At 41.9% G+C, this 18,191-nt stretch overlaps 1 protein-coding gene across 7 annotated transcripts in view; it reads left to right on the top strand.

Moving 5' to 3' along the window:
- Nucleotides 1–18,191, top strand: part of SPEN (spen family transcriptional repressor) — a 192,989-nt gene that overhangs the window by 143,539 nt on the left and 31,259 nt on the right. For all 7 annotated transcript variants that reach the window (XM_033921336.1, XM_033921338.1, XM_033921335.1 and 4 more), the window contains one exon: nucleotides 9,867–17,775. In XM_033921336.1, coding sequence (XP_033777227.1) covers nucleotides 9,867–17,775 — 7,909 coding nt within the window. The remainder of the gene's footprint in view (nucleotides 1–9,866; nucleotides 17,776–18,191) is intronic.

Genomic DNA, 18,191 nt, shown 5'->3' with positions numbered 1-18,191 from the left:
TTCCAAGAAGCTACATGAAGTGAAATAGTTAAGGCTGTTTTCACAAGTAGAGGACAGCATTATCCATTGGAGGCCATATTTAAAGCCCATAGCACCATATTTTTTTAACTGAAATCCTATAATAGTTGATCTGGGTATCAGGGCTGAGGAGTTGGTACACCAAACCATTGACTCAGACTCCTACTATGTATAATAAATCTAAGTGCAATTTGATTTACTTTTGCTCGGTCTTCACCTGCGAAGCACCGGGGCACAGTCCGCAGTTGCAGGCAAGGCCCAGCATGGAAGACCCGTTTCAGAATTTTGAGTTCACACCTGGCGACGTCTACTACGAACTGGCAAGACTCAAGGTGAACAAAGCCATGGGACCGGACAATCTACACCCCAGGGTGCTCAGTGAGCTGCGTGATGTCCTGGCAGAACCGCTATCAGGACTCTTCAATCTCTCCCTAAGTTCGGGGAGAGTCCCCATAGACTGGAAAACAGCTAACGTCGTTCCACTGCACAAAAAGGGTTGCAGGGCAGAGGCTGCAAACTACAGATCGGTGAGTCTCACATTAATAGTATGCAAACTCATGGAAACACTAATCAAACGTAAATTAGACGCAATCTTGGATGAGGAGCATCTATGGGATCCCAGTCAACACAGATTCACCAAGGGTAGGTCCTGCCAATCCAATCTCATCAGCTTCTTTGAATGGGTAACAAAACAGTTAGACTTGGGAGAATCCGTGGACGTCGTATACCTAGACTTCAGCAAAGCTTTCGATAGTGTCCCGCATCGCAGGCTGTTGAGCAAGATGAAATCAATGGGGCTGGGAGAAACACTAACTACATGGGCCAATGACTGGCTGAGTGGCACACTTCAGAGGGTGGTAGTTAACGGTACCCTCTCTAAAACATCGGAGGTGACCAGTGGAGTACCGTAGGGCTCAGTCTTGGGCCCGCTCCTTTTCAACATATTCATAGGTGACCTAACTCAGGGGCTTCAAGGTAAGGTAACATTATTCGCTGACGACGCCAAACTATGCAATATAGTGAGAGATGGCAATTCACCCGATAGTATGACACAGGACCTACATTTGTTGGAGCTTTGGTCCTCGACCTGGCAGCTGGGCTTCAACGCTAAGAAATGCAAGATCATGCACCTCGGCAGCAGAAATCCGTGCAGAACTTACACTTTGAATGGTGAGACCTTAGCTAGAACTTCAACAGAACGAGACTTGGGAGTGATTATCAGCGCAGACATGAAAACTGCTGATCATGTGGAGAAGGCTTCATCTAAGGCAAGACAGTTGTTAGGTTGCATCCGCAGGAGTTTCGTCAGCCGGAAGCCTGAAGTCATAATGCCATTATACAGAACCATGGTGAGGCCTCATTTGGAATACTGTGTGCAATTCTGGAGACCACACTACCAAAAAGATGTGCAACGGATGGCCACCAGGATGGTCTCGGGGCTCAAGGATCTATCGTATGAGGAAAGGCTGAAAAATTTGCGGCTGTATTCACTCGAGGAACGTAGGGAGAGAGTAGACATGATCGAGACATTTAAGTATATTACCGGCCGTATCGAGATGGAAGAAGAGATTCTCTTTCTCAAAGGACCCTCAGCCACAAGAGGGAATCCGCTCAAACTCAGGGGCGAGAAATTTCATGGCGACACCAGGAAATATTTCTTCACCAAGAGAGTGGTTGATCCTTGGAACAAGCTCCCGGTGCAGGTGATCAAGGCAAACAGCGTGCAAGAATTTAAGAGCAAATGGGATGCCCATGTGGGATCCCTTAGAGGATTAAGCTAAGGGAACCTGTCACTAGGAGTGGGATCCCTAGGATAGTAGACTTGGGGGTGGGTCAGTAGAGTAGTCAGACCTGATGGGCTATGGCCCTTATCTGCCGTCATCTTCTATGTTTCTAAATGTGAAATTTCTTTGTTACAAAATTAGGACTAATTGATCACAGAATATTTATTTGAACAAAGAACCTGAACACAAAATATGAACGTTTCAAAAAGTAACAGCAAATTGACAGTATTTCATGAAACAAACACCCTTGGCATTTCAAACTCCCACGCAGGGAAGATACATTCTTAGAGGAAATGTTGACACTACCCAATAGATGGCATGGTGTGCTTAATCAGTAGAGCAGCATATATAAAATGGCGGCACCCTTAGTTGTTTTCACAGTAGAGGAGCAATGAGCAGTCATCAGATTTTTGTGGTCGAAATGTGTGAAACCTCATGAAATTCATAGAGGAATGCTGCAAGAGTATGGAGATGCCTGCATTGGCGAGAGAAGAGTGTACAAGTGGATAGATATGTTTAAAAATGGGTGACCATTAATCATTGATGAGGAACGCTCTGGTCGTTCTAACACGGCCGTCACTGATGAGAAGGTGGAGCATGCTGATACCATTATTTGTGAAAACAGGTGCATTTCTTTAGAAGTTCTGGTCAGTATTGGATCCGCACATACCATTGACACGGAGGTTCTCAAGTATCGCAAGTTGTATGTATGTTGGGTGCCTAGGATGCTGACTGATGAGCACAAGATTATTCATGTGTAGACTTTCACAGCCTTTTTGGCACAATATAACGATGAAGAAGAAGGCTTCCTGGCACATATCGTTACAGGGGATGAAATCTGGGTGCATTACTATGAGTCTGAAAGGAAGAGGCAGCAGTCTTCTCAATAGCGTCAAAACATCATCTCCAGTAAAGAAGTTCAAGTCTCATTCCTCCACTGGAAGGGTCCTGTTCATGAATGAACCAATTTTGGAGCACTATCAGGAAAAGGGTGAAACAGTGAATAGTGCCTGATACAGTGAAATGTTTAAGGAAAAGCTGAAGCCAAAAATACGGAGCTTTCACAGAGGACTTTTGTCTAAAGACGTTCTTCTCCTTCATGATAATGCACACCCTCACATGGCCACAGCAACTCTTGACACCATTCGGAGATTGAGATTTCAGATCTTACAGCATTCTCCATATAGCCCTGATCTTGCTTCCTCTGATTATCATGTGTTTGGATCCGTGAAGAATGCTTTGAAAAGATGAAGATCTGGAAGTGATGAGGTCAAAGAAGTGGTGCATTCCTGGCTGAAGGCACAACCAAAAGTTTTATTTCAATGGAATAAAGAAATTGGTACATTGGTGTGAGAAGTATGTTGAAAAAGGAGGGTGATTATGTAGAAAAATGACATTTGTATATCTAATTGAATTATATATCTCAAAATATTCAATTTGCTGTTACTTTTTTTTAAATACCCTCGTATATATATAAGAATTAAATGATAAATTTTCTATATATTCTAATGTAAGTTTTTATGTTTATGCTGGAGTCTCTACAATTTTAATGACTTCGTCTCCATAGCCCTGCTGGGTATCATTTGTGAAAAATATGCATCGTTGTGCTCAGGTGGGAGAATTACAGAGGGATGATAAGACAGATATTAGGGCTTAGAATATAGGTTGGAGTTTAGATTTGAAGCAGCTTCAAAGAAGTGGTTATGGTTTATTAATTTTACTGGTCCAAGCAGTTTACAAAATATAATAAAAATAAAACAAATATAAAAAGGAAATCCATTATTAGATAGTATAGACTTAATCCATATAAACAGCAGGCATACTAAGGAACATTCACTCTTACAAAGAACATTCATTCCTAAATAAAATCACATAATTATCATTGAGCTTTATATTTTCCCAAGACCATTAGCTGAAGATCTAGAACAAGGGTGTCCAATCTGCAGTCCCATGAAGTATTTTGTGCGGCCCCGGTCGATGGCAATGCAGTGTTTTCCTCTGCTGCCCCCGGGTGTTTACTGTCTTGCCGGCTCCCTCCTCTGTCTTGCTGCAGCGTTTGTGCGGCCCCAGAAAATTTTTTTTTTACCAATGCGGCCCAGGGAAGCCAAAAGGTTGGACACCCCTGATCTAGAACATTCAGAATATATGATTAATATCAGATTGATTTAAAACTCGTCCGAATACTTCTTTAAAAAATACTGTTTTTAACATAGTTTTGAAGGATTTCAAATTTGCCTCTAGTCTCAGCTCTCTTGGCATATGATTCCATAAATTTGAAGCTGCAAAATAGAATGCTTTATTTCGAGTAGACTCCCATCTAGCTCTATGAACAGAGGGTATTACCATTCTATTATCCTGAATAGATCTCAAAGTTCTTAATGGTGAATAGGGAATCAAATATGAATATATATATAAGTAGGCTGTAGCGAGTAAAAAACTCTATGCGCAAGAAATAAAGCTTTAAATTGGATTCTATAACGAATGGGTAGCCAATGATATTGCAGAAAAAGGGGCGTTATCCTATCAAATTTTTTCTTAAAGCCAAAAACTTTTATTGCAGTATTCTGTAGGGTTTGCAATCTTTTCAGATTCCTATTTGAGGTCCCCATATATATTTAATATTGCAATAATCCAGTTTTGAAATTATTAAAGCATGGAAAAGAGTGTGTAGATATTTCTCCTGGAATAATCCTCTTATGGTCCTCAAGGCTTTGAGACTGGATTTGAAAACTGCCAGTGCTACTTAGTAAATGACTGTAAATTGTGCACACTTTTAAAAAGTTATACAGTTAGATACCTCACTGTAAGAGTATTAAATTTGTGTTAAAATTCAAACAATATAATTTTTTCTATAAATTTTATTTTATTGTTTTTGCTACATAACAATAATGGTCAAAACACCAGAAGGAAAAATACATGCAATCCAACCAAATGACAAGAGAGACCACCCATGTGGTTTCTTCACAGGGGTTCAGAGATACATAGCAAACAATAACAATTCACACCCTCCCCCCCCCCCCCCCCCGTGAGGAGCTGCATTTAAGAAATTCAAAATAATACTACATGTCTGAGGTGACATTCTATTCCACAAAGATGACCAAGTATCTTGATATTTTATTTTATTTGTTCAATTTTCTATAATTTCTCCTCAGGTAACTCAGAACGGTTTACATGAATTTATTCAGGTATTCAAGCATTTTCCCTTGTCTGTCCTGGTGGGCTCACCAGGTACATTGCTTGTTTTGAAAGTGACACACATGTGCAGAGCCAGCAGGGAATCTCGACCAGCTGAGTAGCAGGGAAAGCCCCAAAGCTGCCTCCTGCCACTTAGCTGTAAGGGTTTTTCATTTCTTTCTTTATAATGACACAGATAGACATATAGAAACATGATGGCACATAAAGGCCAAATGACCCATCTAGTCTGTCCATCCGCAGTAACCATGATCTCTTTCTCTCTCTTGAGAGATCCCATGTGCCTATCCCAGGCCCTTTTGAATTCAGACACAGTCTGTCTCCACCACCTCTTCTGGGAGACTGTTCCATGCATCTACAACCCTTTCTGTAAAATGTGTTTCCTTAGATTATTCCGGAGCCTATCACCTCTTAACTTCATCCTATGCCCTCTCATTGCAGTTTCCTTTCAAATGAAAGAGACTTGACTAATGCACATTTACATTATGTAGGTATTTAAGCGTCTATCATATTTCACCTCTTCCGCCTTTCCTCCAAAGTATACAAATTGAGATCTTCAAGTCTGTCCCCATGTGCCTTTATAATGAAGACCTCATACCCTATTCAACCCACACTAAAACTTCTGGGAGTACTAATTGACAGAGGCTGTACCATGTAACCACAGATCAACAAGGTAATAAAAGCATCATTCGTGACCATGAGAAATCTAAGACAAATCCGAAAATTCTTCGACAGGAAACAATTCCTACTGTTGGTACAATCCTTTATCATTGGACTAATAGACTACTGCAACATACTTTACCTCCCATGTACAGCGACCATGATAAAACAATTACAAACTATACAAAATACAGCCCTAAGACTCATCTACTCATTGAAAAAATATGACCACATCACAGAAGCATACCATGACTCTCACTGGCTCCCAATACAGGCAAGAGCACACTTCAAATTCTACTGCCTACTATTCAAAGCCATTAACGGAGAAAGCCCAACCTACAGGAATAACTGACTAACTCAATCCTCTTCATCCAGGCACAGAAGAACCCACTCACTTTTCACATACCCACCATCCAAAAATGTCAAACGAAAAAAAACATATGACAACCTAATAGCCACCAAAGCAGCTAAACTGGACAGATAAATCACCATTCTGTTGTCATCGACCACAGACTACAAAACCTTCAAGAAAGATGCTAAAACCCAACTCTTCAAAAAATACATAAAACCTATCTAACACGACCAGTTCCTACCTAAACCCCACTTCTAATTACCCAACTAATGCTAAAATGCCTCTATTTACCCATCACTACTACCTTAAGATCTCGACAACTCTTTGGTAATTCTTATTACCCAATATTTATCACCTTAAGATAACGACAACTCTCGTAATTCTTATGTAACTCTTATGACATCTCTTATGCTATTCCTGTAAATTTTTATGTAAACTTTTTTATGTAATCTCTGAAAACTTTTAGTAATCCGCCTTGAACCGCAAGGTATTGGCAGAATAGAAATGTAATGTAATGTAATTTTAGTAGCCTTCCTCTGAACCGACTCCATCCTTTTTATATCCTTTTGAAGGTGTGGCCTCCAGAATTGTACACAATATTCTAAATGAGGTCTCACCAGAGTCTTATACAGGAGCATCAGTTTATTTATTAGATGTTAGAGAATGACATGGGAAAAAAATTTGTCCCTGCCCCGTCCCCACGACCACTGTCCCCGCCCCATCCCCGCGACCACTGTCCCCGCAGCATCCATACAAGCCTTAGTACTGCAATATTTAGCTTATTCCTTCCTTATAAATCAAAGTTCTGGCTGCAGAACTAGAGAAAGAGATGTTCAGCTGGCAGGGCTTTGTTTATAAATTTTTATCAATACAACTAATATGCTACTTTATCCTAAAGCAAAAAAACCAGATAAATAAAATAAATTTTTTTTCTACCTTTGTTGTCTGGCTTCTGCTTTCCTCATCTTCTCCTCATTCATTTCCTTCCATCCACTGTCTGCCTTCTTTGTCTCTTCCATATGCTCTGTTATTGTGCCTCTCCCTTCCATCTCTCCCTCCACCCCCACCCCCAGTTGGTCTGGCACCATATTCTTCTCTCCGCTCCCCCCATAGTCTAGAATCTCTCTCTTCCCCAGTTCCCTTCAGTGTCTGTTCCTCTCCACCCCACCTTCCCTTCAGCGTCTGTCCATCTTCACCCCACCTCCCCCAATTCCCTGCAGTGTCTGTTCATTTCCACCCCACTTCCCCCAGTTCCCTGCAGCATCTGTTCCTCTCCACCCCACCTTCCCCAGTTCCCTTCAGCGTCTGTTCCTCTCCACCCCACCTTCCCCAGTTCCCTTCAGCGTTTGTTCCTCTACCCCATCTTCCCCAGTTCCCTTCAGCGTCTGTTCCTCTCCACCCCACCTTCCCCAGTTCCCTTCAGCATCTGTTCCTCTCCACCACCCCTTCCCCAGTTCCTTTCAGCTTCTGTTCCTCTGCACCCCACCTTTCTCTACTTCCCTTGAACGTCTGTTCCTCTCCACCCCACCTTCCCAGTTCCCTTTAGTGTATGTTCCTCTCCACCCCACCTTCCCCAGTTCCCTTCAGCGTCTGTTCCTCTCCACTCCACCTTCCCCAGTTCCCTTCAGCGTCTGTTCTTCTCCACCCCACCTTTACTCCTTTTCTCCCTCCCTGCCCCTTACCTTCACGGCAGTCAATTTCTAAATGTGCTTCTTACAAGCAGCCGGAGCGTTGAAATAATGTGTGGCTGCAGGAAAGTTCCGGTTGCATCTTCCGGTTGCGTCAGAGATGACCTTTCCTGCAGCCACACACGATTTCAACGTTCTGGCTGCTCATAGGAAGCACATTTAGAGAAATTGCCTGCCGTGAAGGTAAGGGGCAGGGAGAAAGATGCTCAGGTGGCGATCCATAAGGAGGAAGGGAGATGCTTGAGCGGCAGCGATCGGGCAGTAGCTATCAGTAAGGAGGAGAGATTGCGATCGGTGACCATGTGCGTTCCCTCCCTTAACTGCGGAGACAAAGCCATTCACCGCTCCACGGGGCAGTGAATGGCCTTGTCCCCGTAGCTGCGGTGAACACTGTTTACCCCTCCAACGTTTCGGTGGGTTGCCCACGGCTTACCGCGGGTAACAGCCACCGTGTCATTCTCTATTAGATGTCTGTTTGGAACACTTTCAAAGGCTTTGTGTTACACATGCACAATACCTGTCCCCATTAAAAGAAAGAACAAAAATGTGCCAGCTCCCCCTGAAAATTGCAAACCCTCCCCCCCCCCACACACACATAAGGATCCTTGTTAGGAGGGATTTATTTTTTATTTATTTAGTAAAAAATTAATATACCGCATACAACTATCGGTTTACATATCACATACATAAAATCTTATTTCCCTGCGGTTTCTAAATATAACATAGACATAACTAGACAACATCATTAATATCCCCCAATATAAAATGTCAATATATCAAAACAAATCAAATTTCAACAATTAAGGAAGTTAAAAGGCATTAGATCAATCGATCCATTTCAAGATAGGTATGTTTTAGTGAACCGGGCTGCCCCACCACCCCACAAAAGTCCCCAAAGAAGGGGCTGGGGGGGTTCAGGTCAGACCCCCCAGCTCAAGGATACCCCTCACATCTGCACACTCCCCTCCAACACAAAGGTCTCCCCTTTTGACCCTCCCACCATCCCATTAAAGTCACCAAAAGAAAGCCCTTGTGGACTGCTGGGGGGTTGTTGAAATCTGGCAGGAGGGATGCGCACTCCCTCCTGCCTGCAGGCCCCAACTGCAAAATGGTGGACCTTCCCTTTTCTGGTGCATCCTGGAATGCAGTGGGAGTGGGGCCTAAGACTCTGATTGGCCAGGATAACTAAGGCCCATGTATTCAGACCAATCAGGGCCTTAGGCCCCTCCCAGCCCTGGATGTCAATTTATTGATTTCCATGAAATGTATTTTTATTGGTTTATGAAAAGAGCCTTTGACTTTCCATAGGGAAACTACCAACAAGCTAAAATTTTCAAAGATTATGTAAATGAAATTTCAAGTTTGGAAAATGAGATAAAGGCAACAGTTTGTATTATTAAATTAGAACTTCGTAAAGGAAGTATTTTTTATTATAGTTGTGTAACTCATCTTGAGACTGTGTTTGGGATGAGGTGTGTCATCAAGTTCAATTCAAAAAAGTAATGCTTATTCTCAGTGCCTTTGACGATACTCTCATACATCCAAGAGGCTAATTTTGTCTTGTATTTATATGGAACATAAGAATTTGCCGCTGCTGGGTCAGACCAGTGGTCCATTGTGCCCAGCAGTCCGCTTCTGCGGTGGCCCCCAGGTCAAAGACCTGTGTCCTGAGACCAGTCGTACCTGCTTACGTTCCGGTTCAACAGGAACCCGTCCAACTATGTCTTAAATCCTTGGAGGGTGTTTTCCCTTTTAACAGCCTCCGGAAGAGCGTTCCAGTTTTCCACCACTCTCTGGGTGAAGAAGAACTTTCTTACGTTTATACAGAATCTATCCCCTTTTAACTTTAGAGTTCCCTCTCGTTCTCCCTACCTTGGAGAGGGTGAACAACCTATCTTTATCTACTAAGTCTATTCCCTTCAGTATCTTGAATGTTTCTAGCATGTCCCCTCTCAGTGGTTGAATTTGTTGTAAAGCTCCTTGGCTTGTTACTGTTTTAATGCCAGAATAAAAATATGAAATTGGTGGATTGTTACTGTTTTAATGCCTGTGGAGTATAATTTTTATTTTTATTTCCTTGATTTAATATACTGCCAAATTGTAATAATTGGCACATATAATAGACATTGAAAATAGAGATATCTGACCACTATGTCTTTTTGTTGTTGACAGAGGAGAAGAGACCCGAAGAGGATCATATCATGAATATACCGCAGATCGTACATATTATGACACTGTTCGAGCACCAGGCACATTCCCAGAAGACCCTAGGAGAGAATACCCAGCACGAAGCAGAGAATTTTATGCAGACTGGGATCCTTACCAGGGAGAGTATTATGATCCTCGATATTTTGAGGACCCAAGGGAATATAGAGATTACAGAGATCCTTATGAACAAGACATAAGGGAGTACAGTTACAGACAGAGGGAACGTGAAAGAGAGAGAGAACGATTTGAATCTGACCGAGATAGGGATCATGAAAGGAGGCCAGCTGAACGCAGTCAAAGTCCAGTTCATTCAAGGCGGCCTCAGAGCCCTGGAGCATCTCCTTCACAGTCTGAAAGACTGCAGAGTGACTCCGAGCGTAGAATATACAGCCGCTCCTCAGATCACAGTGGAAGCTGTAGTTCACTTTCTCCTCCAAGATTTGATAAACTTGACAAAACCCGCGTAGAACGGTATGTCAAGAATGAAAAAATAGATAAAGAACGCCCTTTTGACCAAGAAAGGAGTGACAAGGAAAAACGTATAGTGAGAAAGGAGAAGCCTGAGAAAACAGAAAAGGATAAAAGTGATAAATTAAAACGAAAAGCAAAAGTTCATTCACCAAGCTCTCAGTCATCTGAAACTGATCAGGAAAATGAAAGAGAGCCTACACCTGAAAAAATAAAAGGCAGTAGTAAACAACCAATTAAGGAGAAAGTTGACAAAGAAGGCACATCATCTAAAAATCGCTTAGAATTAATGCCATGTGTAGTTTTGACACGAGTGAAAGAAAAGGAAGGGAAAGTAGTGGATCCACTTGCCCTGGATAAATTGCGAGGAAAACTTGATAATGAGACAGTCAAGTCCCCATCTCTTGAACAGAAAGTCCAGATACCTCGAGTTGATCAGCCAAAAGTTGACCAAGGTAAACCAGAAGCTATCAGGAGTAAAATGGTAAAAGAAAAAGTGCTTGCCAGCCACGTGGAGGTAGTAGACAAAGAAGGAAAACTAAAAGCAAAGAAGCATATTAAAGGAGAGCAAACAATGGAAGGATCTAATGCAATAGATCTGGACAAACTTGAAGCTCGTAAAAGACGGTTTGCTGATGTAAGCCTAAAACCTGATAGGCAAAAACTAGAAATAAAGAGAGGCAGCCAAGATGAAGATGATGCACGTCTGGGCTTAAAAAAGCAACCTGATATGATAAATTCCTTCAAAGAATCCATCACATTAAGAGATGTTGAACTCGAAAGAAAACCCTTGAGGAAAGAACTGCTTAAAAGAGAATTAAGAAAAATCAAACCCGAAAGGTATATGGCCAGTTCCAGCCCCAAAGATGGTCAGGAATCCACTAATATTATAGTAGGGATGGGTTTGCGTACCAGTTTAGATCTGCAGTCCAGATTGGGAGAGCCAGCTGATGAGCTTTTAGAACCTCAAGAAATTCCAATCAGGAAACTCATAAAACCACAGCATAGGCTAACAGATGATCAAGAAACAGAAAAAGAACTAATGAAAGAAAGTGGGAGGAAAAATTACTGTGGACTTCCTGAAGAGTTGCATGATCATAAACTTGGCCAAGAGAAATCTCTGTCAAAAGATCTAGAAGAAAAGATAGGTATAGACATTGATCACACACAAAGCTACCGGAAGCAAATGGAACAAAGCCGACGACTCAAACAGCAGATGGAAATAGAGATAGCAAAATCTGAGAAGTTTGGCAGTCCTAAGAAAGAAATAGATGAGTATGAGAAACGTAGTCTTGTGCATGAGGTGGGCAAACCCCCTCAAGATGTTACAGATGATTCTCCTCCTAGTAAAAGGAAAAAGACAGATCATTATGAGTTTGAAATTAACACTAAAAGAGAGAGAAATTATAGAAGCTCTCGCCAGACTGAGGATTCTGAAAAGACTGCATGTTCTCCAAGCCTTAGGCTTTTTCCATATCATGATGAAGACACACTAGATTCCCTTAAGCTGTTACCAGTGAAAGAAATCAAAGAGTCACCAAAAACAGATGAAAAGGGCCTGTCTTGTATTAATATGATGGTTAGGGAGGATTCACTGAAATTTAACCCATATGATTCTAGCAAGAGAGAACAGATAATAGATAAAGTCAAAGTGACCATTCTCAGTTCTGAAGAAGAATCAAATAAATGGGACTGTCAAGTGAAACAGGAACCTAGTAGGGATGTCAGCTTCCCAAGCAGTGTGGTGAAAAGAGAGAGCATACGAAAACGATCCTTACAGGATCTGGAACCTGGAGAGGTACCTTCAGACTCTGAGGAGGAAAATGATAGCAAATCACATTCTCCTAAAGTGTCATCTTTATTGGAAAGCTCCAGATTTTCTTTTTTGCTACGAGATGGAGATGAGAAGCCACGTGAAAGAGATGAAAGGCTTTCCAGCTCTTCAGAGAGAAACAAATTCTACTCTTTTGCATTGGATAAAACAATCACACCAGATACCAAGGCCCTGCTTGAAAGAGCAAAATCTCTCTCTTCATCCAGAGAAGAAAATTGGTCTTTTTTAGACTGGGACTCCAGATTTGCTAGTTTCAGAAACAACAAAGACAAAGAGAAGGTTGATTCTGCTCCAAGACCTATCCCATCATGGTATATGAAAAAGAAAAAAATTAGAACAGATTCCGAAGGAAAGCTGGATGATAAGAAGGAGGACCACAAAGAGGAAGAGCAAGAAAGGCAAGAATTATTTGCATCTCGATTTTTACATAGCTCCATCTTTGAACAAGACTCCAAGCGCTTACAGCATCTAGAAAGAAAAGATGATGAAGTTGACTTCATGTCCAGTAGGCTTTGTGGGAGGCAAATGTCTTCTGATGGAGCAAATAATGTAACTGATTTTGTGCAGGAACCAGTTGTTTTATTTCATAGCAGGTTTATTGAACTAACACGAATGCAACAAAAAGAAAAGGACAAGGACAAAAAACCCAAAGAAGCTGAAAAACAAGAAGAGAGCCAACCTAAGACACCAGATTCAATGTCTGATACTAAAGAATCAGAACTTAAATCTTCCTCATTAACAGCACCCTGTCTAGCCACAGTTCCACTCCCACATCCAGTTATAGCTCCATTGTTACCTTCAATTACAGCTCCAGCACAAGAGTCTACACCATTGGTTTCTGAGAATATTGTAAGTGAAAAAGCATCAAGTGATGTACTTTCAACAAGAGAAGAATTAGCAGTGGTACATAAACCAGAAGAATCAAAACCTGTACCTGAGCCTGCTACTTCTATTACAATTGATCTTCCAGAGTTATTAAAACCTGCTGCAGTTGTGGAAGAAAAAAAAGAAATTGTTTTAGCACCTCTGCCACCTGAAGACTCCATACCAATAGAGCATGCTATATATTTAGATACCAAGCCACCTACCCCAGGCACATCATTTTCTGAGGCAGACATCAGTGTGGATGCAGAACCTGCAGAGCCCAGCATAAAACTTTCCAAACTAATTCAAAAAGAGGAGCCTAGTGAGACTAAGGAAGACAAATCTTTGACTACTGGTAATAGTGATCCTAGTGCAAGTCAGAAATTAGAGGGTATAACAGAGATGCCACCTCATGTTTCTGATAATGACATGGAAATTGAACCCCCTGTAATTGTAAAAGATAAAAAATCATACAAAAGCAAACGTTCAAAGACTCCTGTACAGACATCAACTGCCAAAATAACTGAAAAACCTGCCACAAGGAAGAGCGAAAGAATTGACCGTGAAAAGCGTAATCGATCAACTTCTCCACGTGGTGAAGCTCAGAAACTTTTAGAAATGAAAATGGAGACAGAAAAAGGTTCAAGAAATGCTGGTAAACAACCCAGCTCTGCAGTGGAGCCTGAAATCACAGAGCTGAGTTTACCAGTTGGTCGAACTAGGCGTCGAAATGTAAGATCAGTGTATGCTAGCACAGGAGACTGTGATGGACCTACTTTGCAAAGAGAGCCAGTAGAGCCACTGAGGACTACGAGAAAGAGAGTAGAAAAAGAACCACAAGAAACTGTTGTAACTGTACCTAACCCACCAAGAAGAGGAAGACCTCCAAAATCACGCCGCAAACCTGCAGAAGAAATATTGCCCATTAAAGTGGAAAAAGCAAAGCAAGAGGTGGAAGAGGTTGAAACTAAAGAGATAGTTGATATACCAAAACCTGTAGAAGGATGGAGGTCCCCAAGGTCTCAGAAACAGACACACAGTCATCCTTCATTTACTAGTAGTCAATCAGGGAAAAAAGGAAAAAGTGAAACAAAAATACAAGATATTTCAGCAGAATCAAGTGAAGATGCTACCCAAAAATCCTTTCTTGAGGGTAATGATAACAATAAAGTGAAATCTCTGAAAGACGAACAAACATCAGAGCAGAAACGTGATAAAAAGGACATGGAGACAGGTAAAAGTATTCCCGATGTTTCGTCAATTGAATCTATTGAGAAAAAAGCACCTGAGAAGGTTATCAAATCCAAAATTGGGAGACCTAGAAGTGCTAAAACAACTTTAGAGCAAGAACTGCGTTTAAAAAATGTAGAAATACGTCTCAATGTAGATGAAGTCAAAGGTGCTTTGAGGCCAAGTGAAGAGGATGCTGAACCTATGACAGAGTCTCCAGGGAAAATAAAAAGCCCCATAAAAGAAGATAATGTGTCGCCCCCTTTCATAAAAATTGAACCACAGATGTCATTCCCAGATACACCTGAAATAGATGTAATACATGAACCCAATCTCTCTCCTGAAGCTGCCCAGTTAGCAAGGCAAATTGAACTTGAACAGGCTGTTCAGAACATTGCAAAGCTTACTGAAACCCCAACTCTTCCTGCTTATAAGGATCAGGCAACTGATGTGTCTGAGGTTCGCCAGGAGGAAGAAGGAGACAAGCCTGCACATCAGGCTAATGAAACTGAACTTGCAGCAGCAATTGGTTCCATTATCTCTGATATTTCTACTGATACCGAAAGCTTTCCAGCTGCACCAACATATCCTACTGAAGCTGACTCAGATGTTCCAGCAGGCCCTGTGGTGGTGCCATCACAGCAAGAAGAAATGGAGCCTGAAACTGATCAGGCAGTAAGCAATATCTTAGAATCAGAAGCTAACAGCACAGAGAGTTCAGTAACTGCTTCTGCTTCTATGGCAGTGCGAGAAACCACAGATGTTAAAGAGAGATATACAAGTTTTAGTGAATCTTCAAATTCTGCACAAGAAGCAGAACCCCTGCAAGAGGCTGATGCTCCTCAAAAAGAAAAGGGCCGTTTGAAGACAACTCGCCAGAGGCGTAGAAGGAATGCAAATAAGAAAGTAGAAACTCTGGATACCAACACTTTTGATCTTGGAAGCACGCATGGCAGGTCTCCATTCAGGAAGGAAGTCAAATCAGTATCAGAAGAAGTTTTGAAAGATGAAAAGAATAACAAAAGCATACTTCCAGCACTTTCTGAACAAAGCATGAAAATAATCACTGAGACCATTTCTCTTGATCCTGATCCTGAAGAAAAAGTTTCTGCTAAAGGATCAGCTCCTGTGGACCTGCCACCTCTCTCTCTTTCAGTGGATGATGCAAGCCAAACAAGTTTCAACTTACAGTCAGGTATTGAAAATGCATCCAGAACATCTGCAAAATCATCAAGTATAACTGTTCCTATAGGCCCTTCTGCCTCAGCAGCAAAACTACCAACTCCTGTCCCTGCTGGATTAGTTCCACATCATTCCACTACTGGAATTATTTCAGAATGGATATCAAGGCATGAGGAATCTCTTGCTCGCTCTACACCACCACCAGCTATGCCTCCTGACACCAAGGCTTCTGATATTGATACAAATTCAAGCACCTTGAGGAAGATTCTTATGGAACCAAAATATGTTTCACCATCAGGTATTACAGCTACAATTGTTACTACTTCTATAGCTGAGCCAGTTAGTGCACCTCATGTGGAGGAGCCATCTCATCCACCAGTAGAGGCCATAAAACCAGTATCGGAGGAAAAAACAGCTGTTCCTGCTACCAATGCTGTGGTTCCTCCTGCTGCTGAGGCACCTGTTTTCATTGAAAAGGAAAAAATAACCACAGTCATTGCTCCAAAAGCCACTTCAGTTATCAGTCGGATGTCCCATAGCTTTGACTTTGATGATAATCCAAGGATAACATTGATAAAGCAACCGCCTCAGTCAGCTCCTCCCACCATTCCTTCACCAAAATACAAGCAGAGAGCAAGTACAAATGACAATAGGTCCTGCATGAAATCAGCTATGTCCATTATTGAAGATAGGCCTGTGGAAGCTGGTTCTAGTCCAGGCTTGCGAGTAAAGACTTCAGAGGGTATTGTGGTATTGAGTCATTCAGGGCAGAAGCCAGAAGGGCCTCAACGAATTAGTGCCAAGATCAGTCAGATTCCCCCAGCCAGTGCTGTAGATATAGAGTTTCAGCAGTCTGTATCTAAATCTCAGATTAAACAGGAACCTATTGTACCGTCTCAGCCAACATCAAAAGCTGCTCCATCTTCAGGTTATGTTGCTACCCATTCTTCATTGGTCTTAGGATCTCAACCATACAGTGCATCGCCTGTAATATCTGTGAAGCAGGATCATTCCTCTGAAAAGACAGAATCATGCCATGTTTCTGGCCTAAACTCTGTTTCACAACCTTGCGCTGTTAAAGTTCTTTCCCAGTCTGTGAACACACCACCAGTTCTAGTACATAACCAGATAATACACTCTCAAAGTGTATCTTCTACAAGTAAAAAGATAGTAGATCCTACTACACTGAAAGTGGAGTCTAAAGTGCTACAACCAACAAACTTAAGCCCAGGCCTCAGTCCACATCACCCTTCCATATCTGGTAAAATCCATTCAGAAGTTAATCATGGTCGTTCAGGGCCCAGCACCCCAGCAGAACGTGCCCTTCCTCATATGGGGATAGTGAAACAAGAACCACACTCTCCTCGTACTAGTGGACATTCTCAGTCTCCTTTTCCCAGGGCTTGTCATCCTAGTGTTACCTCTTCTGCTGCCTTAACTAGCAATACTGTTACATTGGGTCCAGGAATCTCTGTGCCTCAGTACATATCCAACATGCATCCAGAGCAGACAGTTATCATGCCCCCTCATAGTGTGACCCAGCCAGTGTCCCTCAGCCATTTGTCCCAAGGTGATGTAAGAATGAATACACCTCCTCTGCCTGGAATGCCATATGGCATCAGACCAGAAGCACTACATTCTCCTAGAGCAGCTCTACAGCCCCAGATTGACATTAGACCCCAGAGGTCAAGCACCCCTCAGCCAGCTCCCATCAGAGACATGGTCATGCCTCCACTATCTTCGCAGCATCCCCCAGATGATGACATGCACTACCACCATTCTGTCTGTAGAGGATCAGCACCTGTACAATCTGATGTACTAGTGATGCAGCCAGACTACCATCTCCCTTCTTCAGGAATGAGACTTGATCCATACAGTGTTCCCCGAGATGTAAGGATGATGATGCACTCTCATTTGGCAGCTGTAGGTGATCACCACCCTGAAACAAGGCAATCCAGGACTCCAGAAGGGTCTGTGAAAACACCACCTGCCAGTAAAACACCACAGCCTGGGAAAGACAAAGTACCTGAAGTCAAACTGGCCCATTCTCCACACAGCGAGTCCCGGCTTCTCAGTGTCCCTTCAAGCTCTCAACTGACTGGCATTTCTTTAACTCAACCTGTCGTCGTACCCCATGGTGTACCTCTTATTCATCCTTCTGGGAGCTCGTTTCATGATTATCGATCTGTGTACAGTGACATAAGATCCTACCATACAGCAACTCAACTAGCGCATACTCCTTTTCCTGGTGCATCGTCCATTGGCCTCTCTTCCCGCAGCATAACACCATCCCAGGTGAGAGATTTATGGTTGAATTCTCAGTAATTTTTCTTATGTACTTATATGTGCTGGACATCTCTGAGCTTTCATAGCAGGACAACTAAGAAGCATGGTTTGTTTGTTTGTTTTAAACTACTATTTCAACCCTTTATAGAAATGTGGTTAGTGGTTGAGTGTTTGTCTATCTGTTCATCTCTCTGTCTGGCAGCAAAATAACTGAAAATTTGAGTGAATGGGGTGACATGGTATGAGGAAAGAAACCAGTAAAAGGAGACAGTGATTTTGAAAATGTATAATGTAATGTATATGATTTAATTGATATAATATGATATCCTTTTTTTTTTTTTTTTTTTTTTTTTTTTTTTTTTTTTTTATTTATTTATAAAATTTTACAATATTTCAAGCATATACATCTTGTACAGTAAAGTGAG

Source organism: Geotrypetes seraphini, chromosome 15, assembly GCF_902459505.1.
Source record: "Geotrypetes seraphini chromosome 15, aGeoSer1.1, whole genome shotgun sequence".
Taxonomy (NCBI): Eukaryota; Metazoa; Chordata; class Amphibia; order Gymnophiona; family Dermophiidae; genus Geotrypetes; species Geotrypetes seraphini.
This window is presented reverse-complemented; position numbering and strand designations above follow the sequence as displayed.